General features: G+C 33.9%; 4 protein-coding genes across 4 annotated transcripts; 2 read left to right on the top strand and 2 right to left on the bottom strand.

Annotated features, from left to right (window-relative positions):
- Positions 1-508: 508 nt before the first annotated feature.
- AT1G54475 (LRR receptor-like Serine/Threonine-kinase) lies at positions 509-1,144 on the bottom strand (the record flags this gene model as incomplete). The annotated part of the gene is made up of 1 exon (NM_001333651.1): positions 509-1,144. Exon 1 carries the CDS (start codon positions 1,136-1,138, stop codon positions 509-511), a length of 630 nt encoding a protein of 209 aa, NP_001320765.1. The 5' UTR covers positions 1,139-1,144.
- A 299-nt stretch (positions 1,145-1,443) lies between these two features.
- On the bottom strand, positions 1,444-4,843 carry RPP27 (resistance to peronospora parasitica protein). The gene is made up of 6 exons (NM_104325.3): positions 4,500-4,843; positions 3,499-3,867; positions 3,057-3,215; positions 2,914-2,982; positions 2,709-2,783; positions 1,444-2,599 (listed from the first exon to the last, which is right to left on the bottom strand). The coding sequence occupies exons 1-6, from the start codon at positions 4,801-4,803 to the stop codon at positions 2,202-2,204; spliced, it is 1,374 nt and encodes a 457-aa protein (NP_175849.2). The 5' UTR covers positions 4,804-4,843; the 3' UTR covers positions 1,444-2,201.
- Positions 4,844-5,986: 1,143 nt separating this feature from the next.
- AT1G54460 (TPX2 (targeting protein for Xklp2) protein family) lies at positions 5,987-8,969 on the top strand. The gene is made up of 7 exons (NM_104324.4): positions 5,987-6,143; positions 6,633-6,997; positions 7,167-7,249; positions 7,339-7,432; positions 7,574-7,645; positions 7,838-7,948; positions 8,335-8,969. Exons 2-7 carry the CDS (start codon positions 6,641-6,643, stop codon positions 8,632-8,634), a joined length of 1,017 nt encoding a protein of 338 aa, NP_564659.1. The 5' UTR covers positions 5,987-6,143; positions 6,633-6,640; the 3' UTR covers positions 8,635-8,969.
- An 802-nt stretch (positions 8,970-9,771) lies between these two features.
- Positions 9,772-13,338, top strand: AT1G54450 (Calcium-binding EF-hand family protein). The gene is made up of 11 exons (NM_104323.4): positions 9,772-10,137; positions 10,499-10,747; positions 10,853-10,958; positions 11,039-11,138; positions 11,278-11,383; positions 11,536-11,626; positions 11,798-11,939; positions 12,020-12,167; positions 12,257-12,366; positions 12,460-12,742; positions 12,831-13,338. The coding sequence occupies exons 1-11, from the start codon at positions 10,006-10,008 to the stop codon at positions 12,969-12,971; spliced, it is 1,608 nt and encodes a 535-aa protein (NP_175847.1). The 5' UTR covers positions 9,772-10,005; the 3' UTR covers positions 12,972-13,338.
- Positions 13,339-14,888: the final 1,550 nt, after the last annotated feature.

Below are 14,888 nucleotides of genomic sequence, written 5' to 3'. Positions count from 1 at the left end.
CATAGTTATGAGAGAGTTAGTAATTTAGTTTGGTGATATTAAGTTTGTCACCACTTTCATATCAACGTTTTCCCATTTCAATCAGACTCAAGTCTATCACAGCCAATACGGACTTACTATGTCACAACTATTTCTAAAAGTTGATTCCATTAATTAACAAATTTACTAGGACGTAGAATAAGTCTAGAGTCAATGTTGTGCTACTTTAGTCATTAATTTGTTACATTAACTATGTCGCTATGAAAAATAAATCCATTGAAAGAAACAGCTCTGTCGTTACCAAATATATATCTCTTAAAAAAAAATTGTTACTTACTTTTTTCTCTATCACTAAAAGAATAAATCTGTCAAAAAAAACTATCGATCGTACACAATAATTCTTCCATACGACTCATTACCGTGTATGGTAAAATCCAAAGCACACATTATTATTAACCATGTCAGGTAAAATCCAAAGCAATATAGTTATAGAAACACAATGGTACGTAAAAACTGAAGTGAAATGATTTTAAGGCAACATACTTTTGACTGAGGCGATGGAAGCATCGACAATGCGGAGCCATGCTCGACGCAAAGGACAATCAAAGCACATAAGTATAAAAATGCCTATCAATGTAGTTACATAAGTCGAAGCACTACTAAAATAGAAGGCCAACATATCAACAGGAGCTTCATCATCTTCTTCTTCTCCTCCATTTTCTGATTCATCTGAGGTCTTCTTAGCATCACAACTTCTATTGGTCGGTGGTCCACAAAGAAGAGGATTTCCCAAGTAGCTTTTCTCGTCAAAGGTATTAAACTGCCTTCCTTGGGGAATGATTCCGGATAAATTATTGTAAGACACATCAAAGACAACAAGAGAAGAAAGGTTGGTTAGTTGTTGAGGAATACTTCCTTGTAACATGTTATGCGAAAGGTCAAGGCTCTCAATATCCTTGAGATTGGAGAAGCTAGATGGTATTGAACTGGACAAGAAGTTGCAAGATAAATTCATGACTCGTAGCTTTGAGAGACTTCCAAGCTCTGCTGGGATAACCCCACTTAACTCATTGCTTGATAGGTCCATTCCATACATATAATCAAGTACGTCATTGTTGAATTCAGTTGCTCCAAAATAAGAATCATACCTTCGCTTCATTGAAAATTTGATTTCAATTTCTTGAAAACTAGAGGATATTACCACAAAATCCTCTACCACAAATGTGGATTCGTAAAACTTGAACGGAGTAATCTTCGTTATGGCTGTACCTACATATGAATTTGTATCCTCTGGTCCAAATGATAAATTATATAGACATGAAGGTATGAAGCCATTGAGCTTGTTATCTGAAAGATCTAAAAGTCTGATATTTCTCAAATCACAGAGCTGCCTTGACATAGATCCTGTTAAGTTGTTTCCCTTCATTAAAAGAATATATATGCTCTCGGTATTGACAAATTGTGGAATACTCCCAGAAAGTTGATTGTACCGTAAATCAAGTATTTGGACCTTTTCCAACAACGTGTCTGGAATCGGCCCCGTGAGCATGTTGTCGTGTAGGAACAATTTTATCCCAAACTCCCCACCAACACGTGACGGTAAGGATCCAGATAATAAGTTTCCCGATAGGTCGATGAGAGAAAGAAAGCCAATGGCTAGCAAAGATGGTGGTATCGTACCTTCTAAAAAATTGTTTGATATCGACAAGATAGTTAAACCAGATAAGTTAGACATCCAGCTTGGAATATCACCCGTTAGAAAATTGTTGGACATGTCAAGAACTGATAACGTAGTGTTGGAGCTAAGCAAACCAACTCCGATCTTCCCAGTGAATGAGTTGCTATCAACTCTCAACTCTTCCAGGGAAGTAAAGCTTGTTTCTCTTGGAAGAAAATGGCCACTAAAATTGTTGTGGGAGAGCTTCAAGTGTTTTAGTGAAAAACAACCAGTGACAAAGCGTCTAGGTAGCTTCCCGGAGAAGTTATTATAAGATAGATCAAGGGATGTAATGTTTACCATCTCACCCATAGAAGATGGTAAATGCCCTTGAAACCCATTTCTTGAGCCGTTCATTCGTAACAGATTCGGAAGCGCATAACCGATATTATCAGGGAGCAGTCCACTAATATCATTCACTGAAAAATCCAAGAACTGCAACTCATGCACTATTGTAGCAGGCATCTGGAAGATGGTAAATAAATTATCCTGCAACTGTAATACTTTAAGTTCCGGATTGTTTGCCAACAACCAGAAAGGAAGGGATTTTCTCCAAGCTGCAAACTCTTATTACAACAACACTTAGTTGAAATTGATATTTTGGCTCACTCTCTGTCTTGATTTGCAACATATCTGATGTTGATGAAAGTTTGAACACCTTAAGCTTTGTGAGGTTGGCGAGTGGATCAAATGAGAAGAAGCCGGTGAAGTTGTTATCTAATAATGATAGATATTCAAGGGACTCGAGTCTGTTGAAAGTAGATGGTAGATTTCCATTTAGCTGGTTGGATGACAAATCAAGAACCCTTAGCTTGTTTAATCTACCTAAACAAAGAGGAAGCTGACCTACAAATTTATTTTCACGAAGATCAAGCTCCCACAAATTCTTCATTTCACAAACTACTGCAAAAAAAAGATAGTTTGGAAAACAACAAAATGTTGAGAATAATAAGAGAATAATAGTTCATGAGACATTTCTTATGCATAAAGAAAGATTAAAAAGAAAGCTTGCCTTGCAATTCCATTATGCTCGAAAAAACATTGTTACTTAGATCCAAAGCTTTTAGCTTTTTCAGATGAGTCAACCCTGCCCCAAAACAAAGAGATACAAAAGCAAACACCTTATAGATATGACAGAAATGGATAAAAAACCAATTCAACAGTTATGTACAAAATTTAATCTATTTATAGATAGTGGTGATTGACGTAGATGCTACCTTGCATGGGGCCTTTTAGTATGTTTCTACTAAGATCCAATAGTTTCAAGTTTGTCAAGTCTTTTATTTCTGAAAGAAAATATAAGAATTAGTGATTACAACTAAAAGAAAGAGATAGCAAATTGTAGCCTTTGGAAACACACCTTCAAAAGGGAAAGGGCCTTCCATGGAGTTATTTTGAAGAGAAAGGCTTGTAAGTGACGTAGCAGCATTAATAAATGGAAGTATGTTGTTGTTGAATCTATTATTATAAGAGAGATCCAGAATCTCCAAATTTTTTAATTTCCTTAAGCTTTTATAACCTACAAACAAAAAGCGGATAAATAGAGTATATGAGAAATGAAAAATAAGTAGTCTACCCTATTCACTTAATTCAGTGATTTCAGGTATATATTATAACAAAATAGTATTAAGAGCCACACAGAGTTCAGGAAGAAGATTGACTAATGGATGTAATTTTGTGCTAGAAATGAGCCATATACTATAACCTTTTGATATGATGCAGGGGAATATGCAATTAAAGCATTAGAGAAAGTTGTTTCAGTATATAGTCTAGAATGTAAAAACCCTAGTATATATATATACCTTCAACATTATCAACGAAGCCATTGAGCCCAGCTGATAATTCTAGACTTCGAACCTCTTCAAAGGGATGCAGTAAAGAAATATTTAGTAGAGAATTCTCTTTTAAATTCGAAGCACCAACGTGAAGCCTGATAAGCCGCCCACTTGTAGGATTGCACATAATGCTCTCCCACTGGCAACAATCGCTCTTTGTGTCATTATTCCAAGTAGGGAAAACATAGTCCAAGTCCGATTCTTGCGTAATGGACATCCAATATTTCTTAAAATCCAACAAAGCTACTCTTTCTTTCTCAATGCAGCTTTTGCATTCATGGAGCTGCCCCAACAATAATATCACCCATATCAAGTATTGGCCCAAGAAACGCTTCCCTTTCATTGCAAATAACATTTAAAAAAGAAAGAAAAAGAGAAGCAAATGAATTAAACTCCAAAGAAATTTGAGAGTGTGAGTTCAATGCAAATACATCCATGGTTATAAGAATTCAACAAGATATGTATGTGAATGAGTCAGAAGTTTTTGTGGCACATGTAAGTGATTGCTATTGTTTATGATAGGCCAAGTGTAGATCGTAGAAAACACCCATCATCGAATGATATGTTTATGGTTGAAGACTCATATATGTATATACCACGTAATAAGTAAGTCAAGTCAATTCAAGTGAAAGAATACAAACTTCAGTTTGGGACATTCAAATATAGAAAAGGATACAGTGATACACACTATTTTCTTATTGGATGTGCGCAAATTTTCTACGGTATGTTTTTTATCGATTTTACATTTTCATTTTATTTTAATTAAATATAATTTAATCAAATCTATCAAGCAAATGCGGATTGCATAATTGGTTTTTAAAAGATTAGTCAATAAAATGCATAAAATTAAATCTTGATTGAGAAAATATCCACTATATAGATTCTAAAACGTGTGCATGTTACCACTTAGAATTGAAACATTATAGATAAGATTTAACATCTATTTCGTATACTATAGAAGCTTGAACCTGTTTTCAAGTCTAGCCGTGAAACTAGAGTCGTGATTGGAATGAATAAACCTCCACTGCCGATTCCACATGCGCTCGAGATTAAGGCAGCAAGGAAGTATAACACTCCAGCCACAATGGCTGCTAAAGATAGCTTGAGTTCTACAGAATTTGATTCTTTCAAAGATGTTCTCCATTGTTGGACCTTGTATAGCAGCTTTTGATGATATATCCCTGGATTATGTTGATTGATCTCTTCTTGTTGACTAGGGCTGATCGCAAAAACACAGAGGAGAAGAAGTAGAATAACAAAATTAGTCTTCATTTTGTTTTTGTCTGAAAGCTTGAAACTTTTTTTGTTTGCTTGTTCTATAATCATTGATGTTCTTTATATTGAAGGTTTCAAAGAGTGGGGAGCACATTTCATTTGCAAGTTGCTTTTGGATGATTAGGCTGCAAGTACTCTCATTGACTTACGTACTAAACAATGATATTTACGATATATTCATTGATTTATTGTGGCAATATACATAAGAAGCTGAAGAAACAGTTATTGTCTAAAACTGTGGAATGTGTCGGCTTACTACAAAAGATAAGGAGAACAAACTGTTATGTAATTGTTTTGGATTTGACATGGACCATGGTGAATGATTCCGTAATGTGATCCTTATGAAAAGTCTCTGTTTGCATTTATTTATTAAAACACATCTTTCTATCTGTTGTAAGGGACAAGTAAGATTGATGTGTTTTCACCAAAGCCTTCAAGCTTTGCAATGACATCAAATCTTCCAATTCGTTGATAAGGAATTCTTCTAATGATTATTGATTTTCTCATACGTGATCTTGAAAATTCTTCAGCTGCTTCGTTTTAAATACTTTTTTCCAAATAATCTGTAAAACAAAAACTTTTAAACCACAAATGGCAAAATATGCTTGAAAACCATTAATATATGAATTTGTATATTTTTTGATATTGAAAATATTATCGAATTTGGACTAAATAAATTATCCCAACAACACTAATTAATCGTGAATTATTGTAAATCAGTTGGACTTGATTAATTGTTAGTTATATGGATAATTTTGCAAACCATTCCAATTGATCGTAAAAATCTTTAGTAGACGTCTCAAAGAAAGAAAAACTGATTATGAGAGCATCAACAAACGCAAAACTAGCTAGTCTCATTCAAGTTTATACATGTTTTTTTTTCTAAAACTAGGTAACTCGCCAACTCGGTAGTCTTTACTATCAACCAACGTCAACTCTTCCAAGTCTTTTTAAGATTAAAGACTCTTAACTAAAGAGTTTTGGATAACTATTAAGTGCTTTCATATCATTTTCACAATGTTTAGTTTTTCTTCATCTTTCTCTAAATATATCAAAAAGTCAAAAAGTTCTAAATAAAGCGACACGCCAATAAAAAGGCGAATCTATTTGACATTCTATTCGTCCAAAAAAAAAGAAACGTATTTGTATATTCGTCAAAAAGTAAATCGATGTTGACAAAACAAAACAAAACAAATAAAATTTTATTAAGGGAAACAAAAATAAATTCCTCGAGAGATAGAAGTAAAAAAAAAAGAAGGGGATTTTCGCATTTGCCCTGAGCGAAAGAGAGAGAATGTATTTGACGAGTTCCAGGAGAAATCAGAGCTAGAGAAATCGTAAGAAATTTGAAATCTTTAATCTGTAATTTATCTTTTTTTAACAAAATCCCGACAAATGTGGTTCGATCTGTACAACGTTGTCCGATTTTCGATCTCCTTGGTCGTTTTTGTTTCCGCAGCTCAGTTTCTTAATCTTGTCTGAGAATTTACAATTAGGTTTCGCTGTTTCGCTTTCAGACATAGATTGTTCATGCTTTGTCTGTTTTTTTTTTTTTGGGATAATAAGTTTTGTTTTGTTTTGTTGATTCAGATAAATTCGATTATATCTGCTGTTCATATTCCTTCTTGGTGTTGTCTTAAATGTAAAATTTATTCAAAGATTTGTTTGGTAGATTCTCCCTTTTGATGTTTCGTGATAGTTTTTAATTGCACAATGTGTTTGTTTGTTGGGTTTTTAGCTAAATCTGCTAATAAAGTCTGAATTTTTTTGTGGGTATATAAGGCTCTAAGCATTTATGTATGTATACAATTTTGTTGTTGTTGTAGTAGTGGTAATGGGGAGAGAACTTGTAGACAAACACATGGATAAGAAAGCGAATAGTTTGACAGCTAGCTCGACGGGATCTTCAGATGATAATAAAGTCCCAAGTCCGTCTACTAATGAAGCTGCAGAGGTGAAAGAATGCACCGAGCAGAATTTGGTTGCGGATGATGCTCGTTTGAGGCAACAAGGGATAACTGAGACACCTGGATCCCATAAATCTTCTGTTAAACCTCGTGTTACTGCGAAAACAACTGTTCCAAAGCCGTTTTCCCTGTCGGCTGAAAAGCCTAGAAGAGCAGCGGTTGATAATAATTCATTAGGAAATGGTGCTAGCCATAACTCTTCTTCAGCATCAAGAGTTTCACAGGTAAACAAAAGCACACGGTGTTATGTAACCTGTTTTTTTTTTTTGCATTGTGACGTGTTGAAGAAATGAATCTTGTAGCACACTTCTTGTTTTCTTTGATTTAGTTCTGAAGGGATTTTCTGGTGATTGTTAAATGAGACTGAATTAGTTTTTTCCTCTTTGTGTTCAGCTAAACTCTCCTTTACCAACTAGGAGGATACCAGATCATAAGATGCACCATGATGAAGAAGATAGTTTTTCTGTTGCTTCCTCGTATCCTTTATGTGATAGTTAAACGAAAACAGAAACATTGATTTTTAATATCTAACCACTAAAGGACTTTTATCCTTAGCCATATATAGATCAGCTACATCCATAAGAAGTTTTAAACCCAAGATAACGATTGGAGTTGCTCCAACATTTAGTAGCACATCGCGACTGGAGAGACGAAGAGAGGTAATTTTTTTGGGTAGCTTATAAGGAAACGTTTTAAGGAAGCATGGCATTGCTTTGTTTCTCTCATTAGAGATGTCCTATTTATTGTTCCTTGTTCGTGTATCTATCACTCTGCTAATTGTCAGCATATTCTGGTTTCAGTTTTACCAGAAGTTAGAGGAAAAACAGAAAGCACTTGAAGCAGAGAAAAGAGAAAACGAGAAAAGGCTTAAGGTAAATGTTATATCCTCATGCATTACACTTGCATTCGTCAATAGATAATGTAGGAATCTTCTATATATTGTTTCCGTGTTAGTTATGACAACAGAAAAAGTTCTGCATACAATTCTTGAAACGAAAATATATTCAATATAATGTATATTGAGCAGTCTCAAAAATATTTGGATATGTAATTTATTTGGATAGGAAGAGCAAGAAGCAGTCACTAAGCAACTTAGGAAGAACATGGCTTACAAAGCTAATCCGGTACCAAGTTTCTACCAAGAGGGTCCTCCACCGAAACAACCATTGAAAAAGGTATGGAACGAAACCTCACTGTCTTCACTTACCTTTTTTACGCCCACTTTGATTCATTTTATTGCTTGTCCAAGACTGAAAACATATTGAATGATGAGATTCAACATTTAGTTTTCTTTTCTTGTGATCGGGTAAGATAGGCTTATCCTCACCACAAACAGCTTATCCTACTCAACTACGTCTATGGTCACTTTAGCTTTGTTTTTATTTTAATTTTAAGCAGTAACTCACTACCACAATTGTGAATTCACTTTATTCATGGTAACAGAAGTTGCTGAATTTCTGTATTCAGATGTTGGATTTTGGTTATATGGGCTCTAGTAGTCTACGGTAGGAATGATTCCAAACGCGGAGATTTTAACTTTCTATGATTGTTTGATTTGCAGTTTCCATTGACTCGGCCTAAGTCACCAAACCTTAACCGTAGAAAGAGCTGCAGCGACACAGTTAACGCATCATATCAGGAAGTGAAGGGGAAGCATTGTGCTCGACATCGTCACAGTGTAGGTGGTTGCAAGGATGAAGTCAAAACGAACAGTGTCCCAAGGACACCAAATAGCAGCAGCAAAGATCAGATGAGAAAGTCCAAAAAGGGAACACCAAAGTCTGAAGAAGTACATGAAATGTTTAATAGTGGCCATGATGGAGAGACTGGTGAGAATGGCGTTGGTGTTGTGGAGGAGTGAAGCTTCGCGTAGTTGTAGTTTCGTTTTGACTAACTTTGGTGAATGAGAAAAACAAGAAAAATGGTGAGAAGCAACTGCAAGGAGAAGAACAGGTTTTAGAGTGAAAGAACAAGTTTAAAGTTTGTTTGTTTGTTTGTTGTCTAATGTTCTGCAGATTGATTGTTCTAAATTTGATTGCTAAAATCAGCTGCTCTATTTTCGTATGATCTTTTCTTATCTGTTTGACAATTAATGTGAAATGTATATTAAAGTTGTTGTTGTATGGATCCCAAATTCCCAATTATTATAACTAGATTAATGGTTAAGCTGAGCGACATCTATTTATATAATTTCATTGTGTTTGTATGTTTTATTTTTCTAAGTACAATAGATATAAAAGTTTATGAGAGATGTAGAGATTTTGTAGTTTTGAATTCGTTATTCTTGAACCAATTGTATATATTTTATTATTTAAACATAAATATAAATAAAAAAGATTGCTTAACCATCGGGTTAGAGAATATTTATGTAAGTATATATAAAGAAAAATACAAATATAAAGATTTATTAATATAAGATTAACAAACAATGTATGTTTTTTTTTAATTATCAAAAATATATTTTTGATATGAAATAAAAAAAACTCTCGTGATTATTTGTTACATTGTTAAAAAATTAACTCTAAAAAAATATTTCTTCTTATAATCTTTCCTCCTAATTTAGCCTTTCTTATTAGTCACACCCAATTCAAAAAAAAAGCTAAAATATTTGGTAAATGGGAAATTCTACTATGATGCATAGAATCTCGTCTGCCTTGCGTTAAAAAAAACGTTATTTGGTTATTATGATGTCTATAAAATTGATGCTTAGCTTAGGCTAGCACTAGTTTAAAAAGAAAGTTGATAATGTCATGGAGACTCAAAATTTTAATTGCAAATGTAAGAAGCTTGTGATCTGTATTTGTTGCTCGACGTGCCAACTAGTTAATTAGTAGTATAGACTACACTAATATTAATAACCAAGTCAACAGTACAATTTTTTAGTAAAGTTCATCTTTTCAACATTTTACTAATTATAGTTTATTGACTTTTGACTGAAGAAAAAACGTTAATTAATAATGAGTGTGTTACCCTTTTCCTCTCTCTCTCCATCGACCCTTAAATTTCTGCAACTTTCAAAGCTAATCCTCCTCCAGCATCTCACGGATCTACTATACCTTTTCTTCCCTTTTTCTGAATTGAATCATATTTTTTTTTAATATTATACGATCAATACAAACACTGCTACAAATGTATCATAAATACTCTCTCACTTTCTCTTATCAAGCAATCTTGTTGAAGAAATAGGATTTTGAGAATTTGATCACAGTTTTGAAGGAAGAAAGATCAAACAATGGAGTCGATAACGTTAGATATAGAGCTGTTGCAGTTACCAGAGACATCGCCAATGTCGATGAAATCTAATCAAGATTTTGTTAAGAAGCTCTTTGATCAATGGCTTGCTCTTCCTGAAACCAATCGTTTGGTAAATGTTTCTTCCATTTTTCTTGTATCATAATATGTATTTTCTTTAATGGTGACATAATGACCGCACTAGCACAAATCACTAGAATAAGATGACTATGGAGATATGAAATTAAGAAATATGTGGGGTATGAATCCGGACGGTAACACAACGAACTAGCAAAAATCACTAGGAATATATGATTCTGGAGATATGAAATTAAGAAATAAGTTTTGTAATGTCTTTAAATTTTTTGGATGATATGTGCTTTTTTTTTTTGTTGAGTCCCAATGGTGACATAACGACGACATTAGTGCAAACTCGTAGGATAATATGTGTTTTGGTATATGGAACTAAGGAATATTGGTATGAATGATTACAGGTTACATCTTTGGTAAATGATGCAAAGGCAGGAGTGGCTTTGAATGTTATGTGTGGAGGAGGCTCTTCTGGCACGAATTCAGGGTCGAATAGTCCATTAGCTTCAATGTTTCCGGCACGCAATGGGCCTCCTCTTTCTCCAAGGAATTCAACTGGTTCTCCTCGGATCGCCAGACAAAGAACTGGACTATCAAATCTTAGTTCTCCTCTCAAAGTAGTTTCTGATCATGTTAAAGAACTCATTCCTCAGGTCTAACATTTTGATCCACCTTTGATTTTATTATCGTATATAGTCTCTCTCGGCAATTTTTTGTTGTACTAAAGTGATTCTATTATGTATTCATGTAATGTATAGTTTTACTTTGAAGATGGTCGGCCACCACCAAATGATCTAAAAGAGCAGTGCATAGCTAAGATCAATAGTCTTTTCTATGGCCACGAGGATGGTTTGCAACTCCAAGGTTGGTAATTAATTTCTCTTTTAATTAGATATATCTTCATATCTCATTTATAATGACTAATTTCCTCTTTTGTTTCTCAGAATTTAAATTAGTCACTACTGAAATATGCAAAGTTCCATCATTTTTTTCCACCTCCATTTTCAAGAAAGTTGATACCAATAACACTGGTTTTGTGAAAAGGTTTGCAAATTTTTTCATGTTTAGCTACAGAGTTTGATTAGTGAAACGAAATGTATATAAAGTTCAGAGATCATAATATAAATACCTATGAATTGTTTAACACATGTTATATATTATGCTTTTGCCAACTTCTTTGCAGAGAAGACTTCATTGATTATTGGGTTAAGGGAAATATGTTAACAAAGGAGATAACAAGTCAAGTATTTACAATATTGAAGCAGCCAGATCACAACTACCTTGTCCAGGTTGGTTTTTGTAGCTGCACTATATATATATCACCCTTTTTTTGCCACATTGGTAGATGATTTAATTATTTATCCTTCTCTTTGTATATGTATCAACTATTATTTTTCTGGAATTATACTCGAGAGTTCTCAACTTCTTGAGATATTGACAGGATGATTTCAAGCCAGTGCTTCAAGAATTATTGGCAACACACCCTGGTCTTGAATTCTTGCAAGGCACACCGGAATTTCAGGATAGATATGGTTAGTGCAAGAATATGAAGTGATCTTTAGTTCGGTTTGTTTTTTTACAGTTTTGCTGAAATAGTAAGATATGTTTACATTAGATAGAACAAAAATCTAAAATGAGATGTGGTGAATGTAAAGTTGAGTATATGATCCATTGTAATGTATTTGAAAAACTTTTGGCAACAGCTGAAACTGTAATATACAGAATATATTACTACATAAATAGGAGTGGAAATGGGCATCTTACCTTGAGAGAGCTTAAGCGAGGAAATTTAGTTGACGCAATGCAGCATGCCGATGAAGAAGAGGACATCAATAAGGTGTTGAGGTTGGTGTCTTAAGATTAATTAGTAATATGAAATTGGTGCTTATTAACGGCTTTTATTAAGACTCTCTACTGTTTATTAGGTACTTCTCGTATGAACATTTCTATGTCATATACTGCAAGTTCTGGGAGTTGGATACAGATCATGATTTCTTAATCGACAAAGAGAATCTCATCCGATATAGTAACCATGCGCTCACCTATAGGATTGTCGATCGAATCTTTTCACAGGTTAGCTACTCCACATCTGCATTTCTTATTTTTAAAAAACTTTTTTCTACTAGCTGCCGAATGTCTTTGTCACTCGGTCTACTTAATAGGTACCGAGGAAGTTTACTAGTAAAACCGAAGGAAAGATGGGTTATGAGGATTTTGTTTACTTCATATTGGCTGAAGAAGACAAGTCATCAGAACCTAGTCTTGAGTATTGGTGAGAATGGTGAATGTTTTCATACATATAGAGTCTTTGTGTCGGTGTTATTTGGTAAGAGCTATATTCTGTTATTAATGTTTGATGATATAGGTTCAAGTGCATTGATTTGGATGCAAATGGAGTTTTGACGCGGAACGAGCTGCAATTCTTTTACGAGGAGCAGCTACATAGAATGGAATGCATGGCGCAAGAGGCGGTGTTGTTTGAGGATATTTTGTGCCAATTATTCGACATGGTCAAACCAGAGGACGAAGGGTTCATTTGTCTAAATGATTTGAAGGGTTCTAAACTTTCTGGAAATGTCTTCAACATACTTTTTAACCTCAACAAGTTTATGGCGTTTGAAACGCGTGATCCCTTCCTCATCCGCCAGGTATCACAAAATATAGTAAATACCTTAAAGCTAGCTATACATACTTATAGAGATATTCATTTCTCAATGATTGATTGCTGATACATAGGAGCGCGCAAATCCGACATGGACAGAGTGGGATCGTTTTGCTCATAGAGAATATATTAGGCTATCAATGGAAGAAGATGTCGAAGATGCTTCTAATGGAAGTGCTGAAGCATGGGACGACTCACTTGAGGTCCCCTTTTGAGAATTTTATGGTAAGCTCTCACTATAAAAAGCGGACCAATAATGAGTAATATAATCAAAAAAAAAAAGGAAGCTAGGGTATGGGGCCCTTGATTTTCGGATAACATTATTTGGTTTATTAATTTGTTCGGTTTATGATATATAAGGGTGAATGGAAACTAAACACCATTCGGATTTGTTTGATACAGTTTTGAACTTTGATTTGGATTTTATATAAAAAACATATGAATCTAGGATCTCTAAAGAATCAGTAAAATGAAATCAAATTAGTTTACTTTTCAGAATTGTATTTTAATACTTACTCGGATCGGTTCGGTTTCAGATAAAGATCAGTTAAACAAACATAATGTCCTCATTGTATATATGTTGTTACAATGTTTTCACGAGTTTAGTTGTCAATGGAATGCAAACACCATCTCTCTCATCAAAACATTTAATTTTAAAAAGTTTTTCAATATTGCAACCATTGCCGGATGCGCCGTTTGGTTCCTACATGCAAGCCATTTCGCAACTTGGATAATAGATATAAACACGTCCGAACTAATCGTGGCCAGTATGATTTTCTATTATTATCTTTCAAAATTCGTATTTAGTATTTTACTGGTCCCAATTGTATCTCTAATGATTTCCTAATCTCTACAATAGTTTATAGTTGTTTTTTTTCTCATAGTTGATAGTAGAGTTTTTTTTTTTAATACAAAATACCGAGAAAAAAACAGTAATTGTATACTTAATAACTCTTTAAATTTAGATTCATATTAAAAATTAAATTAAGTGCTATCGAAACTAAGTTTTTATAGATATTTTGGTAAAAAACAACTTAGTGGCTTATATTTCGAGTTGAATTCTTGTTTCCAAAGATTTGTGGTAACTACGGTGTAAAAGAATTATTGAATCTTAATTTCTACTATATGATATCATCTTTCTGAAAGTTAAGTATTTTTTAGGTGATCTATATGAAATTCTAAGTGTTCGTGTCGAATTCCAAACTCCGTGTTCGAATTCATCTAAGGATTGCTATGTAAACTAAAAGTCAACAGAACAATAGTCAACAGATAACACTTTCGAACCAAAATCCATAGCTGGAGCAATACAAACAAGAGAGCTCATACAACAGAATAAAGAGGAGTAGAGTTCGGGGATAGGCAGTAGATCATGCATTCGAATGCCCATGGAGGGTTTAAAAGAATTCAAACAAAGACATTGCAACATTGATTAGAGAATCAAAATAGATACATTTAAGAATATTTACAACATTAATTAGCTAATTAACGTAAATCATTTGCATATAAATCTGAAACCCCAAGGCATGATGGAGTACATCGAATTTTGCTACAAAACTACTTTTTCCACATTTTATTTTCTACATTTTTATTCTATTTTCAATACATGTTTTGTCTTGTATTTTAATCTTAAGGGTTTTAACCCACAAATAAACAAACATTTGAATATGTGAATCCGATATCTACATTTAGGCACCATCTATGGGGACACTTAATTCTCAAGTTTTCAGAAATTTTAAGTCTCAAGCTCCAAAGAGGTAGATATGACTAAGAGAGTGCTACCAACCAGGCCATTACTGATGCATTGAGGAAGTTCGAAGAAACCTTCACCGGTGTAACTCAAAAGTCCTCAAACACAAAAAAAATCATAGCTGACCTTCAAGCTTCTCACGTAACACTTAATCGAAACGTTGATACAATTAACTCTTGTGTGGAAACTCTTAGTGCAGGGACCACAAGAGAGGCTCGCTGAAGCATGGTGTACTCTCATGTTTCATTGGCACGTAACGGTTCAATGGTAGTATGTGATATGTCTATAATTTGCATGATTTAAGCATTCATTCATCACTACTTTAACATTGTTTCATTAACGCCGCATCACATTTGTAGTCATTTTAGTGTGTTATGCATACTTA

The sequence above is a fragment of the Arabidopsis thaliana genome (genome assembly GCF_000001735.4).
Source record: "Arabidopsis thaliana chromosome 1 sequence".
Lineage (NCBI taxonomy): Eukaryota > Viridiplantae > Streptophyta > Magnoliopsida > Brassicales > Brassicaceae > Arabidopsis > Arabidopsis thaliana.
This window is presented reverse-complemented; position numbering and strand designations above follow the sequence as displayed.

Coding starts and splice junctions, on each gene's coding strand:
- RPP27 (NM_104325.3), bottom strand. CDS start 4,803: ATGAAGACTAATTTTGTTATTCTACTTCTTCTCCTCTGTGTTTTTGCG. Junction 3,868..4,499: donor ACGGCTAGACTTGAAAACAG/GTTCAAGCTTCT, acceptor TTGCAATGAAAG/GGAAGCGTTTCTTGGGCCAA. Junction 2,784..2,913: donor ACTAAAAGGCCCCATGCAAG/GTAGCATCTACG, acceptor GTTTTGGGGCAG/GGTTGACTCATCTGAAAAAG.
- AT1G54460 (NM_104324.4), top strand. CDS start 6,641: ATGGGGAGAGAACTTGTAGACAAACACATGGATAAGAAAGCGAATAGT. Junction 7,250..7,338: donor AGTTTTTCTGTTGCTTCCTC/GTATCCTTTATG, acceptor AGCCATATATAG/ATCAGCTACATCCATAAGAA. Junction 7,433..7,573: donor GACTGGAGAGACGAAGAGAG/GTAATTTTTTTG, acceptor TTCTGGTTTCAG/TTTTACCAGAAGTTAGAGGA.
- AT1G54450 (NM_104323.4), top strand. CDS start 10,006: ATGGAGTCGATAACGTTAGATATAGAGCTGTTGCAGTTACCAGAGACA. Junction 10,959..11,038: donor GGATGGTTTGCAACTCCAAG/GTTGGTAATTAA, acceptor TTTGTTTCTCAG/AATTTAAATTAGTCACTACT. Junction 12,168..12,256: donor TCGATCGAATCTTTTCACAG/GTTAGCTACTCC, acceptor TCTACTTAATAG/GTACCGAGGAAGTTTACTAG.